General features: G+C 55.9%; 1 protein-coding gene across 5 annotated transcripts in view; it reads left to right on the top strand.

The window, feature by feature from the left end:
- JARID2 (jumonji and AT-rich interaction domain containing 2) overlaps window positions 1–26,734 on the top strand; it is a 228,188-nt gene that overhangs the window by 194,667 nt on the left and 6,787 nt on the right. For all 5 annotated transcript variants that reach the window (XM_065911895.1, XM_065911898.1, XM_065911896.1 and 2 more), the window contains 11 exons: window positions 7,749–7,984; window positions 12,205–13,243; window positions 16,268–16,770; window positions 19,038–19,130; window positions 21,584–21,702; window positions 21,790–21,860; window positions 22,444–22,558; window positions 24,664–24,769; window positions 25,497–25,679; window positions 26,076–26,206; window positions 26,448–26,631. In XM_065911895.1, the coding sequence (XP_065767967.1) occupies window positions 7,749–7,984; window positions 12,205–13,243; window positions 16,268–16,770; window positions 19,038–19,130; window positions 21,584–21,702; window positions 21,790–21,860; window positions 22,444–22,558; window positions 24,664–24,769; window positions 25,497–25,679; window positions 26,076–26,206; window positions 26,448–26,631 (2,780 nt within the window). The remainder of the gene's footprint in view (window positions 1–7,748; window positions 7,985–12,204; window positions 13,244–16,267; window positions 16,771–19,037; window positions 19,131–21,583; window positions 21,703–21,789; window positions 21,861–22,443; window positions 22,559–24,663; window positions 24,770–25,496; window positions 25,680–26,075; window positions 26,207–26,447; window positions 26,632–26,734) is intronic.

Below are 26,734 nucleotides of genomic sequence, written 5' to 3'. Positions count from 1 at the left end.
ATTCTTTTCAACAGGTTTCTTTTTCCTGTTATACAGTGTAGCCAAAGTGGTAGAATTTCACTGGGTGGGAATTCCAGAGGGCTTTCAGAGCACCAGGTAAACCAGGAGAACTTGCTTGTGATACCAGATCGGGGTGCATGTGGACTGCTGTAGCTTCCAGCTGTTGCTGGGGGCTCCCAGCCCCAGCGAGATCCTGATGGAGCCGGAGCCGACCTACGCATTCTCACTCTCCAGCTTGACACGTGACTGCTCCAGCTAAGTCAGTGGAGCTGTTTTGGCCCAGGGCAAACCGGGTTGCAGCTCTCACACAGCCAGCATTAAAATCCTTTTGAACTGTTGGCACAGGTTGGCAGACACATTCCATTGTTTTCAGACAATAGTGACTCAAAGTTGAACTGGCTCCAGGGAGCAAGTGCGGCTTTTGTACAGTAACAAGGATCCGATGCCAGCCGATTGATGGCGCCTGCCTTCCCTGAGTCCGGACGCCTTGTAATGACATGAAGCTTACATTTAAATATCTGGCTCCCGGTCAGAAACTTGGCATGTTCCTCTTTTCCTTTCCATAACACAGTCTTCTCTATTTATAATGATTCTTTATTCTTTATTTCTTTTGTCCCTTCGGCTTGTTTTGGGGTTGACACAGGGAACAAGTCTTATTTTACGTAATTTGGGGGTTACTCCCATCTTCGACCTTCTCCTGTTTCTTTCCTCGTATGTGCCATGCGTCTGCTGGCAGACCTTCCTGCCCAGCTTTCAGTAATGGCTTTTTGTCTGTGTTTCTTCTTCAGGGTGAAGGTTAGACACTGGGTCATCGCAGGGTGTCATAGAACTTTGGCCAGATGCCATTCAAGGGGTCCTTTATCCTGCTCACCTGATAGAAGAAAAAACTTCCTGGTTTTCAGATGAAGGGCCTTTGCTGGTGCCAGTAATTACGATGATTGGGGCTGCACTCTGCTTACAAGGAAGGACTCTCTTCAAGTGGGAGCCTTGTCTTTGCTTTTACAGCAGGAGCTTTTAAAAAGATCAACTTTCTTATATTTGCACAGCTCCTTTTCTGAAGAATGGATAGCGTTTCATGGACTTTTAAGTACTTTAGTGATTCCTGAAGGGTAGATAACAGAGGCACTCGTTTGTCCTTCTGAGAATGGAGGCACAGATGTGTTTGTGCATCTGGCAGCTGGAAGTCACAACCAGCTGGTCTGGTCCAGCTTGTGTGTGGAGTGAGGGTTTTAAAGGCCTGGAGGATCCCCTGGGAATCTTGTCAGGACCTGACTATGTGGACAGAGTCAGATGGGGGAACATGGTTTAGTACAAGCCTTCTGGAGGTCCGAGGTCCTCCTCAGACATGAGGTCCTCCTTGGAAAGGATGGCTTTCCGCCTTTCACAGGATTAAAGTTTGCTACTGAAACTGTTTCTGTAGTGACTTCTCTTGCCCATTTCTTTTTCATCCCCCATTGGGAGCAAATTTTACCTCCTCGGACCTGAAGTGACCCTCAGTCAGAATACCAGCCTTTGGATTTAAAGGTTTTGCTTGCTGTGGTACGGAAACCCTTGCTACAGGCTATTTAACTTTCAGAGTGTGTGTATACAAATAAATATATTTGTTCATTAATGCAGAGCTGTTTGTATCTGAGTATACAACATAATTTCCTAATACCGTTCCTGGTGATAAACATTTTTTTTCTCTCCTTAAAGTAATGATTCCAATTATTCCTTTTAACTGAAGTCAGTGTGCATGGGTCCTCTGTACATTGAACTTTCTGTCTCATATTCACAGGGTTTAAGCTTCTTCTATGAGAGTGGATATTTTTTCCTTTCCTCTTCTGGAGAATCTTACAAGTTAAGACAAAAGATAATTACTTGGAGGAGTAAAACTGCAGGTTCCCACGACACTTAAAATTAATGAGCGGCCAATGACAAAATACACCTTGTCTGAGGCACCATTATCCAGCAACAATCCCCCACTACCCCCAGGAACACTTCAGTTGACTTTTTGGCTGCGTTTGCCGTTTGGGTGGACAGTTGCTCTAAAATAGCACAGTGGTTACAGAAAGTGGGTTTCTTCAAAAACTCTCCCTTTGTTGCAGATCAAAGTTAATGTTGCTGAATTTTTAATTTCGAGATTTTTGAACACCTTCCCCTTTCCCAATCATCTGGTCAGAATGGTCTCTGGCAGAAGCCCGTGCTGCGGAGCGCGCTGCAGCCGGTTAGTTAGGATGTTTAAGGCACGGGGCTCTCTCCCTCCTGCTGTGATCGGAGGCCCCCTCCCCACTCCAGGGAGGCAGTTTTGGTGCCGGTGGTGTCAGAGCTCCCGGGGGACGTTGGAACAGAAGCAGAGCCGTGCCTTCTGTTTCAGATCCATGTAAGTGAGCAATCTGTGCCCCTCACCCCTCAATCTCAGGGAGATGGTGCTGGCTAATCATAGTGCCATTCTGAGTTCTTGAAGTCTCTGTCTAGGAGCTGGCCTCGCCCCGTGGTTCACTTGGAGTGGAGTCACCAGCTGTGCGTGTGCACTGGGGCTCCGCTGCCCCCTGGCCACTGACTCATCGTGGTGTGGTTATCCCTGCAAACTAATGCCTACCCACTGCTCCCTCTGAGATCCTCTCTAGATGAATATTTTTTCCCTGAATCCCCCAAGCAACCCTATGAGATAAATAGTCAGTTGGGAAACTGAGGCTTAGACAGGAAACCAGTCCACAAGTCAGGTAGTTAGCAAATGATTTCTCTGGATTCAAATTTAGGTAGCATCATTTTGGGTCCTGGGGGCTTCTCTGGTGGTTCAGACAGTAAAGAATCTGCAGTGCTTGAGACCCAGATTCCACCCCTGGGTCGGGAAGATCCCCTGGAGAAGGGGATCTGCTAACCATTGCAGTTTTTTGCCCAGAAAATTCCACGGACAGAGGAGCCTCGTGGGCTTGCAAAGAGTTGGACACGACTGTGTGACTAACACTAACGTGCTTTTGGGGGGATGCGTGGCTGTACATGTGAGTTCAAGGGCCATCAGAGCTTCAGAAAACCACAGTGTAGCTGATAACCAGGGGAAAGACGATCCAGTCTTCCCGGTTTCAGGCCTCTTGGTCTCAGGACCTGTTTCTACTCTTAACAGCCATTGTGGGGACCGCAGAAGGCTTTTATGTTGTGAATTGTATTTATTGATATTTACCATATTAAAACTAAAACTGAGGTGATTTAGAAATATTTACCTCTTTAAAAATAACACACACGCATTCCACGTTGATACAAATAAAATTTTCATGTAAAGAAAGGGACTACATTCCACACCTGAAAGTTGTAGGTGAGGGGAGTTACCTCGTTTGACATTTTTTGCAAATCTGTTTAATGTCTGACTTAGATGATGACAGATACGTTCTTAAGTCCGCTTCTGCATTCAGTCGTATACAAGAAAATCAGTTTCAGACAAAGAGATGGTTTGAAGAGGGAGGCGCCTTTGTGATAGTCTTATTCTTTGATTTCACACCCAGACCCAACCAATGGTAGTTTCTTCAAGGTCAGTTGTAATCTGAACCCGTATTGGTGAACTTTTTGTGCACTGGGAGGTTAACATCCATTGGTTTTCCTTCCACCTTAAATGGTTGTCTTACCCACACAGTTTTATAATGTCTTATATCGATCATTTGAAACTAATGGTTCACTGGGTTAGCTACCCCGTCCAGTTGTTGGCACCTTCTGGTATGCTGTATCGAAGAATCTCCGCTCTGTACTGAAGTCATTGGGAAAGTCTTTTAAGATTTGAGAGGCTTTCAGACTCATGGTGGCAGATACAGGTTTTCCAAAATTGTCATTTTTGCCTGAAGTCATGAATTCTATCATTGGCAGCAAAAACTGTTAGTTACTTTATCCTTGACAGGCTCACTTTATTCGTTTTTGAGAAAATAGCTGACAAATAACTATCTCGGTTGTCCTTTCAAATAAAAATAGCATGCCATGAAAAAACACAGCTAGCTTGCAGCTTAATCTCAGAAGTGCTTTTCCCTAGAAATAGTCGTCACACTGACGTTAAGGAGAAGTGCCTCGGTGTGTGGCTCCATTTTGTCGCACAGAGTGTGTGTGTACTCAAGAGTTGAGATTCAGTGCTGTGAACAGTTCTATTATCACTTTCTGAAGTGAACTTTTTTTTAACTGCTAGTAACTGGCAATGAAGAACACAGTGTTTATTCATATACTTTGGTGCCACTGCATTGGTTTGTCTTAAGTGTTGCCACTTGGTGCTGCTGTTATATCTTTTAAAGTTTTATAGAGATGTAATTTACGTATCTCAAAATCGAACCACAATGAACAGTTTAGTAGTTTTTAGCATTTTCACGAGTTGTGTGGCCATCACCACAGTCAACTCAAACATTTTCATCGCTTTCACCCTGAAAAAATTGTACCCGTTAGGAGTCATTCCCATTTCCCTGAACCCTCCCCAGCTCCTGGCAGCTGCGAACATGCTTTTCTAACATAACTCTGTCTGCTCACTATTTGACTGTGCTGGGTCTTCGTTGCCGTTCAGGCTTCCTCTCGTGCTCAGGGCAGGCACTCTCGTCGTGGTGTGTGGGCTTCCCACTGCAGGGCCTTCTCGTGGGGGAGCCCAGGCTCAGTCGGTGTGGCTCACAGGCTTAGTTGTCCCTAAGCACGTGGGATCATTCCTGAGCGGGGATCGAACCCGTGTCTACTACAGGCTGATTCTTTACCACTGGACCACCGGGGAAGCCCCTACGTCCTGTCTCTCAGGTTTGGTCATGTTGTATGAATGGAATCCTGCAGTAGGTGGCCTTTCTTTCACCTCCCATAATGTCTCCCAAGGTTTCGCCCGTGCTGGAGCATGTGTCAGTACACAGTTCCTTTTTACAGATGTATAACACCTTGTTTTGTTTAGCTAAATACCAGTTGATGAACCTTCAGATTTTTTTTCCAGTGTTCACTATTAATATTTCTGCTCTGATCATTTGTATGCATGTTTGTATGTGGACTTACTTTTCGTTCCTCTTAAAGCTCATATCTGGGAGTGGAGTTGCTGGGTCATATGGTAACTCTGATTTGAGGAACTTCCAGACCATTTTCCAGAGTGGTTGCAGCAGTCTGCATCCCTACCTGCAGGGAATGAAGGTTCACTCTTCGTCCTCACCAGCTCTAAAGTCTTTGTGAGCACAGCCCTCCTAGGGGATGTGAAGAGGTGGTTCATGGTCATTTTGATTTGCATTTCCCTGATGACTGATCTATCATTAGCCATCACCATCACTGAAATACCAACACAGTGAAAAAGGTAAATATTTTCAGTTTAATTATGAAAATATTTTTGACCTAGGAGATCCCATGAAAGGGTCAAGCCTTTGACCCCCAAGGGTCAAGCCATTCATTAAGCTGCTGGAAAATGTGGGCTACGGTTTCAGCATTTTATTTCTCCTTGCTTGGACAGGACATTGGCACCACTTCTGTTTTCCCATGAAATGGTTATTGGGAGGCAGTGGGAGGCAGCCAGGGTCCAGTTGAAGGTTGCAGGAGGTCTGCTCGGGCTTGCTGTTGGGCTTTGTTGAAGCCTGTTCTTCTGCGTCATCAGGAGGCAGGAAGAGGTCTTGTCCCAATCTGAGTGTAGTAACCCCAGATGGACGTTTTACAGAAGCAGCAGGTAGGTCTTCCCAGACACCTTCCATTCAGGAGCATGTGGTCCCCAGCCTCTGTGAGGAAACCAAGGATCCACACAGTTTGCCCACATGGTAGGGCTGGGAATTGAACGGCTCATAAAGCCTTGTGAAAAGGAACCAACCCCCAGAATAAATTTTTGTAACCAAAATTTTTATAACTGGAGAAGTCAATTCTAGAACTTGTACTTGTGTGAAAGCAGACTGCTCATCTTTCTGGCAGTAACAAAGCTCAGAAAAATATGAAATATTTAAGATTAAAAAGAGATGAAACTTCTATACTGTTTTTCAGTAAAGAATGTGCTCACTGCCTTAGAAAATTGGTGAACGGTCAAGAATTGCCTGGATTCATGCTCCTTGGCTTGCTTTTTACTCACGTTGACGTATGACTTCTTATGGGTGTTGCTTCTAATTTGTCTGGAAAGCAAGTGCAGATACTGCCAGCTTGGGTCTGATGGATGGATTCCGACAACGTGTAGTTACTTTCACTTAGAATAAATGCCCGCCATTTCGAAGCTCTCCATTTTTCTGAAACTGAGACTGTCGGACAGAACCTTGCACAACGTGGGTCATATACCGTGTTTTGGTGTGTCACGTGGGCTTCTGGATTGAAAGTCTAGTTAGAGTGTGTGGTCGCTGGGGGTGGAGGAGATCAGGGTTTACATCCAGTCCAGGTACAGGAAACGTGAATCTTTTAATTATGCCATGTACAGTGTAATAACACATGCACTAAAGATGCAAATCTAAGTTGAATCAGAAAACAATTAGAAAACTTCAAGGATTATCTTACCAACTGATAATATAGGAAGGACTTTCTAAGCAAAGAAAGTTTAAAAAGTGGGTTAGCCAATTTAGCAACCTAACAGATGGAAAAAGCAAATAAGAGGAAACTATTTGCAATCTGAGTCATAAATGTAAAGGATGCTTATACAAATGGGGTGACGAAGAAAGCATTCAAGGCCCTGAGAAGGGCATCTCGGAAGACAGATGTTGTCTCATGGCCCTGTGTGTTGAACTTCCATGTCTTTAAGCTTCAGAAAAAAGCTTCAGCTCAGAGGAGGAGGGGTTTTCTCTTCACAGTTGCCTGGTCCCTGTGGTGCTTTCTGGTGGAATGCGGCAAGGCAGCCTTGATGGGCAGGGGGGCACAGTGACCTTTCCAGGCCGCTTCTGTCGGGAAGTGCTCCAGGAGCCTTTATAAAATGGGAGCCAGTAGGGCCCACTGGCTTCCCCAGCTGTTCTCCTGGAGCCCATGGGGCCCAGCAGGCCATGCACAAGTCTGTCCAGGAGTGGAGTCCCAGCTGTGGGCAGAGGAGAAGACTCAGGGCAGTGTCACCATGGCTCGTCTCTGCTCCCTGAGGGTGGGGGGTGCAGCGGGCACGTGGGGAGCTGGCTCTGAGCGCCACCTGGCTGTCAGGGAGGTGGGCTTCGCAGCCAGACCTTCCGATGGCGTCCTCTGTGAAGTGGGCTTGAGGGCAGGTCTGGTCCCTTTGCGGTCAGAGGCTGAGTGCTCGGCTTGACTGCGGTCCCTGGACTGAGAGCAAGCACTTCATACTCGTAGGCGTTGTGACCCCGGGAGTAGAAAGGGCTCCCGAGCCCTGCTCCCCTCTTCTCTGGTCACTGAGGGGTCGGCGAAGCAGGTGCTTCCTGACCCGTGTCTGCCAGCCAGATCTGCAGCCTCACACGCCTTACTTTAAACTCTGGATCTTCTCTCTTCATGCATGAGGTGGTCATGCTCTTGGAATGTGATCAGTTGGTTTTTTCATTTTAATTCTTCCCTTTTTGTTTAAGGTGTGATATTGATACTCTAAGGGCTACTGTATATTTGCTTACTTTTTTGTAGCAGTTTTTAAAAAAATGGATTTTCCAATTGTTTCAACCAAGCTCCTAATTCCTAAGCTGCACTGATAACTTTTCTTTGGGTTTCTCTGTGTTTAGGATTATTCCTCTCCTTTGTGGTCATTTTGTCTGGAGGTTGCGTCCTGAGAGCCTGTGAGATGTGATGTCTGTCCAGCGTGTCTTCTTTTTCTCTCTCCTCCTGTCTCGCAGGGGTTTGGGGTAGCGGGCAGCAGGCTGCATCCTGACTCTGTTCTTCTCCTTCCTTTCCAGTTTTCAATGGTTCCAGCAGGTTGTCCCGGGAAAAGGACCCTGTTCAGAAACACAAAAGCAAAGAGGCCACTCCGGCGAAGGAGAAGCACAGCGATGCGCGGGCTGATGCCCGGAGGGAGCAGGCGTCCGCGAGCCACCCCCCCACCGCCCCCCCCGCAGCCTCCTCGGCCAAGGGGCTCACCGCTCACCACCACCACCCCCCTCTGCATCGGTCGGCTCAGGACTTACGGAAACAGGTGAGGATCGGCCCTGCCGTCCAGGGACCAAGGCCTGGCCCAGAGGTGTCAGCCCTTCCGCCCGAGGCCACCTCCCCGTTTCACCAAACTCACTGAAGGGGAATGTGAGGAGTAGCCCGAAGCACGGCATGTTTCCAGGGCTCAGGAAGCAGGAAGGGATGCTCAGAGGTGAGAGAACCGTGACCTAGACAGGCGGCCAGTGCCCGCGCCTCTCCTTGGATGAAGACGAAGGAGGGGGGCGTTCCTGGAGTTGTGTCTCCCCAGAGGGTGCTGCCGGGGCCGCCACCCTTGTGTGCTGGGGTGTTCTGGAAGGGCAGCGAGAGGACGTCCCCCCATTAACCCTGCCCCGCACCAGGGGAGCCCGGGGTTCCTCAGGTGAGACTGGGAGCCACATGTTGCCTTGAAGCAGGTCTGCAGCCGGCCTGGGTGTGAACTGTCCCTGGTGGACATGCTGGCAGCTTGTGGCAGGACTTCTGAGTGGCCTGCAGACGGTGATGAGATGGGGTGTGGCCGCGGGGGACATTGTCCCCGTCCCTCGCCCCAGGCCGCACATGCTCTGCCCTCCCTGCCCCCCACCCCCAGCAGATTCCAGGCTGAGATCCAGACCCCCGATCCGGTGGGGGCGCCTGTTCCCGCCCTCAGTTGAGATTTCTCAGGACCTGGGAGGGCGAGAGTAGGGATGAGGGGCCTGGCGGCGCAGCGAGACAGGCACCTGGATCCGGTGGCATCTCGTTAACCCCCTGCTCCTGTTGTCACCGCATCGGTGAGCCCGCCTCCCCGGGACTGTGTCACGTACAGTTACAGTTGCCCTTAGTGATACGGGGGGACTGCAGATTCCCTGGCAGGCAGTGCGTGGAGTGACTGCAAGATGCTCCTTGTTGTGTGAGCGTTGGAATTCCGCCTCCTGCTGAATTGTTCCTTCCCTGTGGTCTTTCTCATTCTTGACAATGTCAGGAACTGCTGTCTCCAAACGTGTGGCTGTTCACGCACATACAGAGGACTGTGTGCATGCAGGAGCATTAGTCTTCATCACGAGCTGTCAAACATTACTCAGTTGTCAGTTGGGGTGGATGAGGCAGGCATCCTCGTGTTTATGTTTCCATGGTCCTGAGATCGCCACTTCATGCTTTGACATGTTACCTTGAGATTAAGCAAGTGGGCTTTGCATATTGCCCACTGAAGTTCCTGCAACACAAACCTTAGTTTTCCTCATGAGGACACTTGAGCGTGGAATTGGCCTTCCCAAGCTGGATTCCCAGTTTTCAGGATGTAAAGTGCAGGACACACCGTCCATTTGGTGTCTTGAGTCCATCCCTTTTCCAAAGCTGTTGTCCAGACTGGTCCTTGTGCAGAACTTCGTTTAGATCTTTGCTTATGAAAGAGAACAATTCTGAAGGGGTCCGGAGTGGACAGGGACCCATCTAGGGAGCAGAAATCTCAGGGTGGATTGATATCTCTCTCTCAGACTCATGAGGCTAGGTTGAGTTACCCCCCCATCTCGGTTGGTCCAGACTGATCCTCAACCCCCAGCGCCTGCCCCTAAGTTCGGGGTTTCCCTTTATCACTGAACAAGAGGGGGTCCTGCAGTTGGAGGTGAGAATTGAGGGAGCAGAAGGCACCCCCTGCCTTGGGGTGGCCTCAGCCCCTGCTCCACAGCAGGCTGTCCACTTGGAAGCAGGTGAGACACCTAGGCAGGGCAGACGCCGTCATCTGCGTGACTGCAGGGGCCTGGCTGGTTTGCGGGTCCAGGTCTTGTAGGAAGGGCGTCTCCTGCCCTCCCTCCCCTGTCAAATGCCCCAGGACTCCCAGTTCTAGCTGGGCTCTGAGCGTGACCTTCTCCGAGACTTAGGCTGTGATAGTTAACCTGCCTGGGCCCTATTGTTCATTTGGAGCCAGTGATGCCAGCTCCTCCCAGGGACATTGTGGGACATGAAAGGGTGATTTTGATACCATCAAATACCATTAGTTAAGTACTCTGGGGGGAGGGAAAAAAGGGTAACTAGAAGCCAATTGTAGATTCCTTTGTAACAACCTGGTGCAAGTGATTAGAATCTGACCTTTCATCTTTTCAACTGCATAAAACAACGGAGGCCCGAAGAATACTCGGATCTGTAATCTCAGATATGGTTAATTTTTTCTGTAGGCCTGAAAGGAAAGATCAGGGGTTGTATGAAATGCAGGTGACAGGGTGGGGGACCCCTGCGTGGGGTGCCGCTGCCTGCCGGCCCCTGGGCCCCGAGAGCTCGCTGCTGTGGACGGCCCCGGGGCTCTCGTGTGCTGGGTGAGTGCCTGCCTTCCTGAGAGTCCTCCCTGGGGCTCGGAGCACGAGAACTCAGGGTGTGGGGCCTCGTCAGCCTTCTGGCTCCTATTCTCCCAAAGGTGCCAGGTGTGCCAGGTGGCACAGGCGTGTGTAACAGCCCTGGAACTGCTCCAGGCTGATGACTTGGACGTGTGGTAGATGTTTGAGGAAGGAGCATCTCTTCAGAGTAGTGCTTACGTGGTATGCAGCGAAACAGGAACGAATTTAGGATGAAGAAACAATGGTTCTTACACCTGGATGGGATTTAGAAATGGTTTCCAGGCGTGGTGAGGAGGGTTTTGCATCCGGTGGGGTGTGGGTGGGAAGCCAGGATGCAGCCGCTGTGGTTGGTGAGCTGCACCCGGCACGTCACTCCGTGTTCTCATCTGGGCGCTGAGGCGGGCCTTCATGGGAAGGAGAGAACCCGCTCGCAAGGGCAGGGCAGAGGGACTGCTGAGCTGTGGGACCTCTCTCTAGGAAAGGTGCTCATGGTCACGTGAATGACGGTTGCTAAAAATCTTAACCAAGTAAGATGGAGTGAGAAAGTTGAGCTTTTCAGACCAGAGAATGAGGAGTATTCTTTAATATTCTGAAAAATGATAAACAAGCGAGCAAAGAGAGATGTGAGAGGCTCACCTTGGCTGGAAGAACGTCTGAGGTCTTCGTCAGGTTCTGCGGGGAGTCTGTGTTGCTCTTTGTCCCCGGGATGTGTGACTTGGCTGGGGGGCCTTAGGAGGGCGCCGGTGCTGTGGAGACCTCGGGGCCTGCCCTTCCGCCCGTGACTCTGCTGCCCGTCCAGCGGATTCTGTTCATTTAGGCTCATGTGCTTTTAAGTTGAATTTTGAGGTTCCTTCACGTCCCCAGGCACAGTGTTTCCTCTCCGGCTCTTTTGCTGCGCTGAGCCTGGGCAGAGCCACTCGACTCAGTGGCTCCCTCTGGTGGGAGATGGGAGCGTGGCAGTTGAATTCTGGTTGAACCGAGGACAGCTGCGTGTCTGTGCACCTGGGTAACCTGAGCTACAGTGGCGGGGGGTAGCAGTGGGCCAGCACCCCACTTCCTGCAGAGCTGGGTGACGAGGTGTCATTCCCCGCCCCCCAGTCTAGCCCAGCGGCGGCTCCTCTTGTGGGCCTGTCGTCATTCTTCAGAATTAGTGCTTTTTGGGTGTCTCCGCTTGTCACTCCCTGGCTCCTCTTTATAGATGAGGGAGACTTGTGTGTGTCACAGAATTAGCCTGGTGTCCAGGCTGTAAGACAGTGGTGAAGAGCGACTGACCATTTACCAGTTCCCGGAGCCGACTGGACGTTTACAGAGGCGGGAGGTGGCAGCCTCCTGCGCAGAAGGGGCTGGGGCGTCAGAGACGTGAGGGGCGTCCAGTGAGTCGCCAGGGGACAGACGAGTCAAGGGTGGCACAGAGGTGCCCACTGCTGGCAGCTGCCCTTCTGGCTGTGGGCATCTGAGCCCCATGAGCGTGCTTGTTCTTTTCTTCCTATGGCATTTTTTATTTCACTCTTAATTAGCGTGGATTTTTACAGTCCTGTGGGCAGATCATGCTGAAATATATGGAGCAGAGAAAAAGAACAACCATCTTTTCTTGAAACGGGTGTGTGTGGGGGTGTGTGTGTAACCATGTCTTTTCTTGGAACAGGGGTGTGTGTGCGTGCACGCGTGTGCACCTGTCCCCTTATCAGCACAGCCTTGTCATGGTGTTGCTGTTATTGACCTGTTACTGACTTGTGTTGGGTGACTGGCAGATAATGTGGAGGGCCCTCACTGGGAAATAGACTGTGTGGTTTGCGTGCCTTTGCTGGGACCCCCGTGCCCCCTCCTCTCACCAGCAGGCGCAGCTGCTGAGTGTGGGCCTGGGGCCGGGGTCCCCTGGGCACAGACACTAATTGCTCTCTGCTCCTCCTGCCGCCTCCAGGTTTCTAAGGTCAATGGAGTCACCCGAATGTCATCTCTGGGTACAAGTGCAACCAGTGCCAAAAAGATGCGCGAAGTCAGACCTTCACCGTCCAAAACTGTGAAGTACACTGCAACGGTGACGAAGGGGACTGTCACATACACCAAAGCCAAGAGAGAACTGGTCAAGGAAACCAAACCCCATCACCACAAGCCCAGTTCCGCTGTCAACCACACAATCTCAGGGAAAACTGAAAGTAGCAATGCAAAAACCCGCAAACAGGTGCTATCCCTCGGGGGGGCGTCCAAGTCCACCGGGCCCGCCGTCAATGGCCTCAAGGTCAGTGGCAGGTTGAACCCAAAGTCGTGCACTAAGGAGGTGGCGGGGCGGCAGCTGCGGGAGGGGCTCCGGAACTCCAAGCGGAGGCTGGAGGAAGCACCCCCAGCCGACAAGCCGCAGTCGCCCCCCAAGAAGATGAAGGGGGCCGCGGGCAGTGCCGCCGAGGGCCCCGGCAGGAAGGCGGCCCCGGGCCCCGCCGAGAAGGCGCCGCTCGGGGGCCCCGGGAAGAAGGAGGCGCCCGAGCGGAGCCTGGAGAGGAACCGGCCTAAGCGGGCCGTGGCCGGCAAGGGCCCGCCGGGCAGACAAGCACACGGCAAGCCCGACGGCGGCGCCCCCTGTGAAAATCGTTCTACCTCGCAATCGGAGCCCCTGCCCCGGCCGCACGAGGGGGCGGCCAAGGCCGAGAAGGGGGCCAGCAGGGCCGGGTGGGCGGCCATGGACGAGATCCCCGTGCTGCGGCCGTCAGCCAAGGAGTTCCACGACCCGCTCGTCTACATCGAGTCGGTGCGCCCTCAGGTGGAGAAGTACGGCATGTGCAGGGTGATCCCGCCCCCGGACTGGCGGCCGGAGTGCAAGCTCAACGACGAGATGCGCTTCGTCACGCAGATCCAGCACATCCACAAGCTGGGCCGGCGCTGGGGCCCCAACGTGCAGCGGCTGGCCTGCATCAAGAAGCACCTCAGATCTCAGGGCATCACCATGGACGAGCTCCCACTCATAGGTAAGGCCCGTGGCAGCCGACCCCAGGCCAGCTCCTCGGGGCGCATCTGGGCCCAGGGGAGTCAGAGCCCCGCTTTCTGCAGGTCAGGGTGATCCTGTGCGCCCGCGCCCACCACACACGCGCGCGCGCGCACACACCCACACACCCACACACACACACACACACCCACACCCACACCACACACACACACACACACACACACCCACACACCCACACCCACCCACCCACACACACACACACACACACACACACACACCCCCACCCCCCCCCACACACCTTTGCCGCCTGGCCTCAGAAGAGAGGGGCAGAACCTCTACCCCGCGCCTTCATCTGCCCGGGCTGCCTTAACCAGGTACTGCAGCTGTGGGCTTGACCTGCAGGGAGTCAGTTCTCTCGGGCTGGAGCCTGCAAGTCTGAGAGCAAGGTGTGGCAGGGTTCGTTTCTCCCGAGGCCCCTCTCTGCCTTGTGGACAGCTTGCTTCTCCCGTGTCCCACCTGTCCTCCTCCGCACACAGAGTCCTGGCGTCCCTTCCTCTTGTTAAAAGGACCCTGGTCACATGGGGTCAGGGCCCACCCTGATGACCTCATTTTACTTTCATTACCGCTTTAAGGACTGTCTCTAAACATGGCCACACTTAGGGCCTCTACGTGTGACTGACTATGGGTGGGGGGGCACTTCAGCCTTTTCTCTCTCTCCCCTCTTCCTTCATTGCCTCTCAGTTTTCCCGGTGGAGCCCCGTAGGTCCCGGAACACTGTGGACCCGAGCGCAGCACAGCTCTGCGCTGAAGCTGCGCTCGCCTCAGCCGCTGCTTTTGTGAACAGGCCAGCTGGCGTGGTGAAGGCCGGGCCCCAGGCAGAGTGCATGCACGGCCCTCCTGGCATCCCCATCTCCCTCTTCCTCTGTGGGTTCTCGCACCTCCAGGATTAAGCCCCTCCGTCTGGGTGAGCCGGTTCCATGGAGTGGTGAGCTCACACGCTTCCCTTCCAGCTCAGGACCCTGGACGTGAGCAGCACAGGGCCTGCCTCCAGGTTGGAGCAGCCTTCTGAAGGCCAGGAGCAGAGGGGCCGATGTCCGTCATTTAGGTGTCGGGGAGGGCTGTAAGATAGGTTTCCTTGCACCATGGAGGTTTCACTATTACTCTCAGCAGATGAGAATCACTTAAATTGAAAGAATGCTTGGTTTGTGGTCCTCTGTCACAGATGTGATTGGAGGTGATACAGGCTTGGGAACAGCCTGAGGTGTCGGCATCTTGGGAGTACAGTGTGGGCTGCGTGGGAGACCCGGAACTACAGTGGGGACAGCGGGTCTTCTGAATAGTCAGGGCATCAGGTGATGTCAAGAAGGCACCGATTTTCCGTTCAGAGTAGGTTTCCTGAACCTCAATCCCATGGCACCAGAAGCCATGAGGATGTGACCCTGGGGTGTGTTCACACCGTTGCTGTTGGCCCAGGTGTGAAACCCTGTCCACATGGGAGGGGAGCTGGCTGGCCTGTCACCCACCTTGGGTCTTGGCTCTGAGCTCATCCTCCTTACACCGTGAGGGACTTAGTTTTGAAGGAAGTTTTCCAGAATCCACAGAATGTCTCCTTCTTCTCTGGGAAGGTGGTGCTTTGTCCCAAAGCATCCTTGTGGTCCTGAGAGTGGGTTGATGAAACCAGGAGAGGAGTGACATGATGCCTTTGCGAGTACTGGTCAGGTTTTCTGTGCTGTTGGCTTACAACGGTGACCTTTCTGGTCAGTCTCTGGTCTGACCCACGTCCCCATCCATCTCGGCAGGTCCGGGAGGTGCCCCGAATGAGAGCAAGGCCTGCTGCACATGTTGGAATCTTGGGCCTTAGGCCCTGCCGGCCAAGGTCGGGACAGGTCTCCTCCTTGACGTGGCCCCGCTGCCCTGGGGCTTCAACCAGGCAACCAGCCAGCGTCCCGCCTGGCACAGCGAATGGACTTGGGGTGCCGCTCACCCGTCCCTGGCTGGGCTGGACCCCCGTTCCTGATGCTGTTCTCAGGAGTCCTATTGCTTTTCCTTTCCTTTATTTTATATAAATGTGTCCCCACCCTCTAAAGATAGAAACAGTCTTAACATTTACTATGCTCACCTAGCATTCTGTGGGGTGTCTATCTCCTAACAGCCGGTGGACGATTATTCTGGAAGATTTTTCCTTTTTATTGGTCAAAGGGTGGTTGCTTTTCCAGTTCCCATTGGGACAGTCACTGGGCGGCACTCACACGTCTCTGAATTTTATGCAGTCTCGTGTCTCATGGTTTCTGCAGTTTGATCGAGAGACCAGTGAGAACCGGCCCACACACCTTCGGAGATGAGCAGGGCTCTGTGTGAGCAGCGGTGGGAGGAGCTGAGGGGCGTACAGACTCCCGTCTGCCCTCAGGGGGGCCTTGCCCACTGCCTGGGCATCCCAGGGGCCGAAGGGAGGTTACCACGCATGTGTGCGTGCCTGTGTATGTGTGCGTGTGCATGCGGGGGGGGGGGGGGGTTGGGAGGGGAATTAGAACTGATGGCCCGCTCTGGATGTGTCCAATTTCTGATCCCACAGCCGTTCCAGGCGCTGCTGGGCTACAGAGGTGGCCTGAGGGCACGACCCAGGCCCTGCCAGCCCTGCAGGGAAGCCCTGCTCCTTGAGCTGTCCCCCCACCTCTGAGGGCATGAGGGGCGTGCACCTTGCCCCTGCTCCAGCACGCTGGGCTCTCCCTCCCTAGGGACCGACTCTCCTTCCATTCAGGCCTGTGCCTAAGTGCCTCCCTCTCGGGGCTCCCTGTCCAGACCACCCTCCTGTGTCAGTTGCCCCTCAGCCTGTCCTGGTCTATCTATCATCACCCTAGTGCTAAGATGGTCTCAGCCTCATTTCTATAGACTGGATGGCCCAGTTTGCTGCTCTGACCCCTGGCCTGGTGCCTCCCTGGCACGTGGTGGGCACTGGGTGCCTGTGGACTCCCAGGGGATGGAAGGCGGTCTTGTTCACAGCCCCTTTCACCCACTGTCGCTGTCTTTTCTCCCCTCGCCATCCCAGGAGGCTGTGAGCTCGACCTGGCCTGCTTTTTCCGGCTGATTAACGAGATGGGCGGCATGCAGCAGGTGACGGACCTCAAAAAGTGGAACAAACTCGCAGACATGCTGCGCATCCCCAGGACCGCCCAGGACCGGCTGGCCAAGCTCCAGGAGGCCTACTGCCAGTACCTGCTCTCCTATGACTCCCTGTCCCCCGAGGAGCACCGGCGCCTGGAGAAGGAGGTGCTGATGGAGAAGGAGAGCCTGGAGCGGCGCAAGGGGCCCCTGGAGGGCCACACGGAGCAGGACTACCACCGCTTCCACCCGCTGCCCCGCTTCGAGCCCAAGAACGGGCTCATCAACGGCGTGGCCCACAGAAACGGCTTCCGCAGCAAGCTGAAGGAGGTGGGCCCTGCGCAGCTCAAGACGGGCCGGCGGCGACTCTTTGCTCAGGAAAAGGAGGTGGTGAAGGAGGAGGAGGAGGAGAAGGGCATCCTCAGCGACTTCCACAAGTGTATATACAAGGTAGGGCCTGCTGTGCGGCCTCCTGTGCACGCTGTGGGACCCCCGAGACCCCTGACAGCCAGCCTTGGTCACGTCCCCTGTAGAGAGTCATCTGCAGTCTGGGGCGGAATAAGCGTCTGGACCAGGCCCCTGGGCACCTAGCTCTGACCTTGGCGTGGTGCTAAGTTGCTTCAGTCCTGCCTGACTTTGTGCAACCCCATGGGTGGTAGCCCGCCAGGCTCCTCTGTCCATGGGATTCTCCAGGCAGGAATACTGGAGTGGGTTGCCTTTCCTCCAGGGGATCTTCCTGACCCAGGGACCAAACTTGGGTCTCTTATATCTCCTGCATTGGCAGGCGGCTTCTTTATCACTGTGCCACCTGGGAATCGGGGTTCATGAGCTGTGCGTTTTTGTACACATGTGCCCGCATGCCGGGGATGCACCCCGGGAGGCACAGCTCCTCTTTCCAGAGGCCGGGGCTGGGGCTTCTCACCCAGAGGGACCACGCCCTCTGCCACTCCCAGTCATACCCCACGCCACTCCGCATGGCTCTGCTGGCGCCTGTCTGTCATCACGGGTCTCCTGGGGAGAGGGCAGGGGTGGGCCCCTGCTTCTGTCCACACCGTGTGCCCACCCAGCCATTGCAAGACCCCCTCCTCCAGGGAGTGAGGTAGCATCTCATTGTCTCCCTTCTTGGCAGACTGGCTCTGCCCACAGAGGCTGGGCTCCCCTTCCCTGGCTCTTCAGGCTGATTGGGCCCCAGGCCCGGAGGGGGCACAGGATCCCCAACCTTGATCGGTTCTGCAGATTCCAGGAGGGCAGGGCCCCTGTGGAGGTCTTGGTGGCCGTGCCCACCCACATGCGCCTGGCCGCGGTGCAGAAACGCAGTGGGTGCCTGTGCTTCTGCCCTGAGCTGGGCCTCTTCCCTCTGAGTCTGCGCTCGGAGGTCCCGACCTCCCTCTCTGCCTGTCCGTCCTCGCCTTGGTTGGAGTCCCACCTCCTTTCTGGGGAGAGATGCCTGCTTGCCCGGAGCTTTCCCTGTGACTGGACCTGGGGAAGGTTGGGTCTGCGTAGACATGGGTGCAGGTGGTGGCCGTGGCAGCTGTGTGCATCGAGGGCTGGCCGGGCACTCACGGCTCCAGATCTGAGCCTGCACAGCATCTGGAGGTTGACTGTTGGGTGCTGGGTGTCATCGTGTTGAATTACAGGCACCCCGCTTTAGTTGATACAAAATCAGGCTCTTCCTGGTGGTTCTGATTTTATCATGTGAGGAACGGCAGGCAGGTCAGGAGAAGTTTGGATTGTGTGGTGACTTCTCTGTTGGTTAGGAGCCTCAGTTACAGAGCTGACGACGAGATGAGCAGGGTCTGCGAGCTGACTGGGCCCACTGTCCCTCCAGTGGCAGCTCGCCTCGTTAGGGGCCGTGCCCCCCGCCTCTGGCTCGTCACACTGGGTGCCGCGTCCCGGCTCCATTTGTGCGAGGCCATCCCCCGGGCAGCCTGAAAGCACCCGAGGGCAGAGACGCTGTGTGTGTGTGAGCACTGCTCCATCTACAGCCCCTTGAACTAGGCTTGGCACACAGTAGGTGTTCAATAAGTACTCTGCGGTCAAGGGGTGAGCATGCCTGGTCAGGGAGGAGTGGAGGGCTTGCCTTTAGGATGTGCCACCATTCATCCCAGCAAGCGCATTGTCAGGAACGTTCCAGGGGCAGGGTGGCGGAGGTGGGCGGGTTAGGTAATCTGAAGACCCTGCGGGCCCCCCCAGGAGGGCGTGGGGGACAGGGGGCTCCCCTGACGGGAGGAGGACTGGATCTCTCTGGCCCTACAGGCCCCCGAGGCTCGGCTGCTCGGCTGCCCGGCTCTCACGGGAGGACCCTCAGGGTGGCCATCAGAGTTGCCCCAGGTTTCGCTCCCAGGGTCTCACTCAGGTCCCGAGTTCCAGCCAGTGTCTGTCTTGATGTTGTTGGCTTGGCCCCTGACCACAGCCTTTCTCCTCCCGTCTCCGCACTGTCCCGTCGCTCCAGAGAAGGGGCTCTTCACTGGGGCGCCTGGGCAGCTTGTCTGCTGGATTGCGGTGGGTCTGGTCAGGGGTTCGCCACCTCTGTCCACACGGAGGGTCCTTCTCAGGGACTGCGGCCCCAGCTGCTCTGTTCTTGTCAGCTAGGGCCATGGCCTGGCCCCTGGCCACAGGGGCACGCCGCGCAGGGGCTCCTGACGGGGTGCCCCTGCTTTGGGGCCCTGGTACCGCTTTGTTTCTCCAGCTTGACTCTTGTTTTGTTTTCTTTCCAGGGAAGGTCTGTTTCTTTAACGACTTTTTACCGAACAGCAAGAAATATCATGAACATGTGCTTCAGCAAGGAGCCCGCACCAGCTGAAATCGAGGTGTGTGAGCTGGGCTGTCCCCTCTGTGCCCGGAGCTGGGGTGGAGCCCCAGGCCTCGGCCTCCTGGAGGCGGGCAGAGGGTCCCAAGTCCATCCTTTGGGTCCCAGGCGTGGCCAGAAGTTTCAACTCAGGTTGACCCAAACTTGTTCCAGGTCAGAAGGGATGCAGTGGAGCGAGCGTGTCTCCCAGGTCCCCCCCGCCCGCCCTGGAGCCGTGCCTGCAGCCGGGGACGTGCCCCAGGCAGGCCCCCCCGCCCAGCATCCGCCTCTCAGCCCTTCTCACCCCGTCCTCCAGGTGCCTGTTACGCAAGAGAATGTCTGGAATCCCTTGAAACCACAGTTGTGCTTTTTCCTCTCTCCTCTTTTTCATTTAATGGGATTGGCAGGCTGCATTTTTGTGCTTCTGCCAACTCTGTGCTGAGGTGTGAGAGGCTGGGCAGGCGAGCGGGGCTGCCCCCTGGCCAGTCGGCGGCGAGGGCTCCGGGGAGGAGGCGGCTCCCAGGTACTGACGTAGGTGGGCCGGCCCCGGGGCGAGCCCCGACTCCTCACCGGATTCAGGGCGTGCTGGATGAGCAGGCGGTGGCGTGGGCCGCAGCCTTGGCCTTTGGCTGACAGTGAGTTTCAGACTGCTTCTTTTCCTTCATGGGCGTAGGCCACCTCTTCTCGGCATAACCACGCTGACGGCAGCGGGCCCCGGCCCTGATGTGACCAGGTGTCCTGGGAGTGGAACTCTAGGACAGTCTGTCCATGCCGCGTGCTGCCTGCCTCTGGCGGTGGCCGTTGGGAGTCCACGAGGCCCCGGCTGGTGTTTGGGCCTGGGTTCAGTATTTGATGAATTCAGTACCTGATTTTGGCATCGTTGTCGTTCCGTCTAGGTCCCAGTTTCATACTCTGGGCTGTATCTGTGAAGACCACACAGTGGCCTGACACTCGGCCCCTGCCTTTGGCCCCACCAGAGCCACGCTTCATAACCACAGTGCCAGGGTCCTGACTCTGGGACACGTGTGGCCGTCACAGTGGCTTCTGGAGGACTCGTGCTAGTTTTAGGAGAAGCATCAGAGGGAAAGGAACATGACTCCTGGGGGTGAACATCTGAGCTGGAGAAAGAGGCCTTTGCTTTACAACATAGGTCCTTCTTGGAACCCCCGAAGGTGGAAGGTTGTTACTGTCCGTCATCTCCTGCTGGGAAAATAATTCTGAGGATCCTGGGTTTTTCTGTTTTTAATTGAAGGATCCTTGCCTTACAGTGTTGTTGTTTTCTGCCGTACATCAACGTGAATCGCCATAGGCACACGGATGTCCCCTCGCTCTTGGACCTCCCTCCCTGAGAGTCTTGGTTTTGCTTTAATATTAATAGTTGCATAATATTTAAGCACAAAAGGAAGATTTGATAAAATTTGAACTTGTGTGGCTAACTTCTGGATCCTACAAAGGGGGCTGGAGCCTTCTGCTTGGCCGGTGGTCACCAGCTGAAGGGGCCCCCACAAAGTGCACAGTCCTCTTCCTCCCCCGCTGTCTTTTTCACTCGTTGCAAGTCTCTGTGAATCCCGGCAGATGGCTGACCTGTGCATTTAATGCTGTCCAGTTTCTTCTTGAGCTGGGGCCTCTGGCTGCCCGCAGGCTGGCCCCTTGCTGTGGCAGCCGCACAGGCAGCGGGGTGGGGGCTGACCCCGGATGCTCACTGGAGAGGCTCCAGGCGGCGGGGTTGGCCGAGGCGGGGGAGGCCGTTGCTGAGTTTCTGCACCGATGACTGAGGATGAACCCTCTTACTGTTAGCAAAGCCCTCCAGACCGGCGTGCGCCCTGCAGTTGTTCAGGGCGTGCCCGCCCCTCCCTGTCTGTTTCAGTGGCTGGGGTCACTGCCTGGGGGGCAGGGTGGTCACTTCCCTTGCTCGGGGGCAAGTGGCATGTCTGCCCAGACCCCCGTCTGGGGCACTGTGAGTGCACCTGCAGTAAATTGGGGGCGTCTTCACCTCCTTCCTGGGTCGCTTTCTCCCTCCCTTTCACAGAAGTGATCCTTCATTGTGGTGACGTGTGTGTGACATTTGCCACTTGAGCCATTTTTAGGTGCAGTTCAGTGGCACCAGAGTCCTTACCCCACACACCCGTTTGCAGGACTTGTCCGTCCCCCAGGCCGGAAGTTGGCTCCTGTGAATCACTGAGCCCCCGCAGCCCCTCCATTCTTTCTTTCTGTCTGACTTTGTTCCGAGTGCCTCATGGGAATGGAATCAGTACTTGTCCTTCTGAGACTGGCTTCTCCAGTTAGCGTCATGTCCTTAGGATTCGTGTGTTGTAGCATACAGAATTTCCCTCTCTGAGGCCGCGTCGCAGTCGGCAGACACTGTACCTTGTGTTTATCCGTCTGTCGGTCGTGAACCCGGCCCCGTGACCATGGCGCGTGGTTACTGCCTGCAGCCCCGGGCAGCGCGGTGCTGACGGCCCCCTCTCCCCGCAGCAAGAGTACTGGAGGCTCGTGGAGGAGAAGGACTGCCACGTGGCCGTGCACTGCGGCAAGGTGGACACCAACACCCACGGCAGCGGCTTCCCGGTGGGAAAGTCGGAACCATTTTCAAGGTAACGTCGGATGCCCCCGCCCGGGGCCTGTGGGCCAGACGGCGTCTGTCCGCGCCCATCCATGATGCCCCTGTGCTTCCCCCGCAGACACGGATGGAACCTCACCGTCCTCCCCAACAACACGGGCTCCATCCTGCGTCACCTCGGTGCTGTGCCTGGTAAGCCCGCCGTGGGTTGCGGGGCCGGGGCCGTGGTGCGCAGGGTGCGTAGACAACACCGAGATTATTGGAGAAGCGAGAGGAGTCAGGGTCGTAGTTGGAGTCAGTAAAAACGTGGAAGGGTAAACCAGATCAGATCTGGAGGCTGGGGAGACACTCCGTGTGGTCTGCTTTCCACCTGGGAATTTTCAGAGCTGACCTTCTGCCTCGCTGGGCTCCTGCCTCGCACGGTAGGAGGGAAACCAGGCGTCCTGGGTGCTGGCGCGCTGAGGGCCGGGCCCCGCTTCCTGTGTCCCGACAGCAGGCGGCCGGGCGGCACCTGCGTCCTCAGCCTGGAGGCCCTGCCGGCCACCGTCGTGGGCGTGTTCCTTCCTGCCTTCGGTCACTAGTTACGGTGTTTTCTTACTGTTTGTAACTCTGTCTGTGATCTTGGTTCCTATGTAAGAAGCAGAAAAGAGCGAGTACCTTCTCGTTGAGTTTTGTCTGGTCTTGAATCCCATTTCTTCTTTTTCTTGTTGGGGAGGACGATGCGATGTCTGTCGCTGTCACCCTGACACACGGCTCCCTGTCCCCTTTGTTCCAGGAGTGACAATTCCCTGGCTGAATATCGGCATGGTCTTTTCTACCTCATGCTGGTCTCGAGACCAAAACCACCTCCCTTACATTGACTACTTACACACGGGTGCTGACTGCATTTGGTGAGTATGCCGGCCCCGCGCCGCCGCCTTGCGCTCGCTGGTGGCAGATGGGCGTGTGCGAGTTTGTCCCGTGCTCCCTGTCGGAGTCTGAGGAGTGCAATTGGAAGTCAAGCTGGTGGAGAATGTTTTAATCTGCTCCAGTGATGAGCAAGGTCAAGCATCTATTCCTGGCCGTTGTCCTTTTCAGTTGCCTGCTAATACGGCTTTTCCTCTCTGACGATTTCCTCTTGGGGTTGTTGACGGCCGTGCCAGCATCAGAAACACGGAACAGTAGAGCAGGAAGCTGATCAGGCGTGGTGGCCATCATCAGCCACCTCCTCAGCCTTGTGTGAATCGTGCTCTGCATGACCTCACGTGAGTGGGCGTTTTCAGCATCTCCCAGCCAGCCCACCTTCTGCATGGAGAGAGGTCTCCCAGAGGTGGCGTTCTGCCATTGGGGATGTAGGAGTTGGTCTGGTTCCCTGACATGATCCTTCACTGTCAGGCTCCCCAGTCCTGCTCCGAGCTGGCCTTTCAGCTCCTTTGTTGATGGTAGCAGATGGGAAATTACTGCAAATGATCAGATGTCTTGTCTGACGGGCTACCGGCATCACATCCATCCCACACTTACTCAGTTTATTGACTTAATGGGGTGATTAGCTCCTTTATTAAAATAAAGTCCTGGAGCCGACTTTCTCACTCCAAGGAGCCAGTGTTGGCCCCAGTCCCATCACGGTTCCCCCTGCCTTTGGGCTGCCTCAGGGCAATGGGCCGTCGGTATCGGAGCAGGAGGGCCCTCTGCTTGGTCTCCCGTGGTGGGGCCAGGGTCTCAGGCAGCGCGGAGGGCCGGGAGCCGGCTGCATGGACTCGGGGGGTGTGCAGTTCCCCTGCTGAGCCCACCGCCACGTTCCCCATGGAGAACCAGACCCTGGCCCCTCATCGGAAAGTGGAGCCACGTGGCCTTGGCCCTGCAGGGTGACGGGGTGAGAGACCGCCGAGTGAGAGGCGTGGGAATGCAAGGCTCTGGTCTGCTGGGAGACTGGTCCCCGAAACCTCTCTGCTGCAGGGAGACGTTGCCGGAAACAATCAGAGGACTTCACGGTGTGGTTTTTCTTAAAACGTGTGAGTGAGGTTAGAAACTCTGGACTTAAATCACAAATCAGCAATAGACTGTGTTGTCACTGAGACAACAACCCTCTCAAAGAACCTCGACTAGGTTCTCAGCAGCTGCCTGATCTCTCAGCAGCTAGTAGTCAGGACCCTGTGGACTGCTCATCACGGGTGCCCTCCCTGCCTGACCTGGGGGAGGTGGGGATGGGTCAGCCTGAAGCCCCCCACATAGCTGCAGGGAGGGCAGGGGGTGGTCAGGTGTCCACTTTAGCCCATGGACGGCAGGGCTGGGAGTCCCAGAGCGGGGGGCCAGGAGGAGCCTGCCTGTGTGTGGAGCGCTGCCACCAGCGTCCCGAGAGCGTAGGCGACGGGTGTGTCCCGGCAGGTCCTCCTGAGACCCACGTGGTCATGCCCTGCGCCCCGCCCCTGGCTCACATTGAGGGTCCTGGCTTTTCGGGTGAGTTCAGGCCGTGTCTCCTCCCACCGCCTCCCCTGGGCTCCTTGGCCCCAGTCAGCGGGGCTGTGCCGTCCGAGCCCCACCTGTGTGGCCACTTTGTTCGCCCGACACAGATGCTTGCGGTGGGGATTCCAGGCTGAGCCCTGGTCCCGCCCCATTCTCTCTCTGCTGGAGAGACCTGTCAGGTGCCAGCCCAGCGATAAGTCCCTGCTTGGGAGGCTCACGAGTGGCTGTTGAGTCTGCGGACATGTCTGGGTCTGATTTATAAGGGCTTTTAAACGTCTGATTTTGGTCTAAGGTTGCTTGGCTCGGGCATAGGTCGGATCCGCATACAGGTGGGCGTGCTCGTCACCTGCAGTGACTGCCGCTTGGCTGCGGGGCGCAAGCGGCAGAGCTGCCCAGAGAGACCCAGGGCCACTGGGCACGTGCCCCCCTCCCCTCCTGCAACCAAGGCCGGTTTCCAGGCTGCTGTGGGCCCCTTTCTCTGGGGGAGCACGGAGGACGGGCTCCCTGGGGAGGGACCTCGTCACAGCCTCTGCCTTGATTCCAAACCGCCCAGGTATTGCATTCCTGCTGAGGAGGAGAACAAGCTGGAGGACGTGGTGCACACTCTGCTGCAAGCCAACGGCACCCCTGGCCTGCAGATGCTCGAGAGCAACGTCATGGTAGGGGCCCACGCGGTGGTTTTATTTCCTCACCCCCTTGGCTGACCTGCCCCGCAGAGCCAGAGGACCATGAACACACATCCAGGGAGCCATCATAAACAAAACGTCCTCTCCTATGGAAACCCAGCTAAAGTGCGCCCTCTCATTGCCCAGGACGTGGGGCCGCTGCGCGTGGGGCCCTTTAACTCTGTTTCGGCGCCTGGTGGTTTTGTAAATGGCAACCGGGGTCGGGCCAGGCGCCCGGACAGCTGAGCGCAGAGGCAGCTGGCCCAGTGCTCAGAGCCTCTTGAGTCCTGGGGGATCTCTTAGAGTTGTGTTGACAGCCTGATCTCAGGTCTTCGCTGGCCTCTGCGGCCCCTGTCGGGGTCCCCTCTCACTCCTGAGCCCGCAGCCCCTGTGGATGCACTGATGCCCGTCCACCCTGGCCGTGCGCTGGGGACCCAGGGCTCTGCTTGCCCCGCGATCACCACGACCGCGTGCTTATCTGAGGCGTCGCTTCTGAGTCTGTGTCAGTTTAGAACTTCCTCTTCCTCCACTTAGGAATCACGTCTCACATTTTCTAAAAGAGAAACAGAGAATCTGTAATACAGGGTGTACTCCGTGTGGGGAGCAGGCTTGGGCCCTGATGCCTGTCAGGGGGCTGGGGTGCTGGGCCGCAGCCACAGGCGGTCCTCACGGAAAGCGGGCGGGAGGCGGCGGACGGGCGGCTCACCCTGCGTCTCCGCAGATCTCCCCGGAGGTGCTGTGCCGGGAGGGGATCAAGGTGCACAGGACGCTGCAGCAGAGCGGCCAGTTCGTCGTCTGCTTCCCGGGGTCCTTCGTGTCCAAAGTCTGCTGCGGCTACAGCGTCTCCGAGACCGTGCACTTTGCCACCACCCAGTGGACGAGCATGGGCTTCGAGACGGCCAAGGTAGGCAGGTGGCCGCTCCGCTTGCGTCCTTGTGTTCCCTGGTGGGAGTCTTGTTTGTACATACTGCTTTGATTTCAGACCCCTAAGGCGGCTGAGAAGTTTTTCTAGGGAGGGAGAGTGGTTCGAGGCCTGTAAGTTGCTGAGTTCTCTGACTCAGTCCTGGGCCGTCACTGCAGAGGCGTGAAAGGCAAACCCTGCCTTTGGCCGGCGGAGTGCCTGGGGCCTGCGGTCTTCTCTGGGGAGACAAGATTATTGTGTGGTTTTTGCGTTGCTTTTCATCCAGATGGAATTCAGAATTTGAAAACTCTGATAGCACCCCCTCCCCACTAAAGGAAACCCTTGATAGCTGCCTAGAAATGAAAACCTGCCCTGAAGGGATGTCACTGCCTCTTTCAGGAGATGAAGCGTCGCCATATAGCTAAGCCATTCTCGATGGAGAAGTTACTCTACCAGATCGCACAAGCGGAAGCGAAAAAGGAGAACGGCCCCACACTCAGTACGATCTCAGCCCTCCTGGACGAGCTCAGGTAACACGAGACGGCTTTGGCTCGCCCGTCAGGCTCAGCCAGGCGGGGTGGGGGTGCGGTCCGTCCCCGTGGGGATCGCTGGCCCCCCATTCTGGGGCTTGGCCGGTGGCTCCTCTGCGCTCGTCACTGCAGGCAGAGTGCGGGCGTCCGAGAGGCCTTGGGGCAGGTCTGGCCTTTGGACTTGCGTGCCCTCCTGGGGACCCCAGCTCCTCGGGCCCGCTGACCCTGGGTATCCTGGTAGGGATACGGAGCTGCGGCAGCGGCGGCAGTTGTTCGAGGCCGGCCTCCACTCGTCCGCCCGCTACGGCAGCCACGACGGCAGCAGCGCTGCGCCCGACGGCAAGAAGAAGCCCCGGAAGTGGCTGCAGCTGGAGACCTCGGAGCGGAGGTGCCAGGTGTGCCAGCACCTGTGCTACCTGTCCATGGTGAGCCCCGCCCCGCCCCTCTGGGGCTGACTCTGTGGGGACGGCGGGACCCCAGGCTCTTTCTTTCCTGGTCTGCTGAAGCTTCTGTTCAGCCCCGTGGTTG

The sequence above is a fragment of the Muntiacus reevesi genome, chromosome 20 (assembly GCF_963930625.1).
Source record: "Muntiacus reevesi chromosome 20, mMunRee1.1, whole genome shotgun sequence".
Lineage (NCBI taxonomy): Eukaryota > Metazoa > Chordata > Mammalia > Artiodactyla > Cervidae > Muntiacus > Muntiacus reevesi.
The sequence above is the reverse complement of the archived record's forward strand: the minus strand, read 5'-3'. Positions and strand labels throughout refer to the sequence as shown.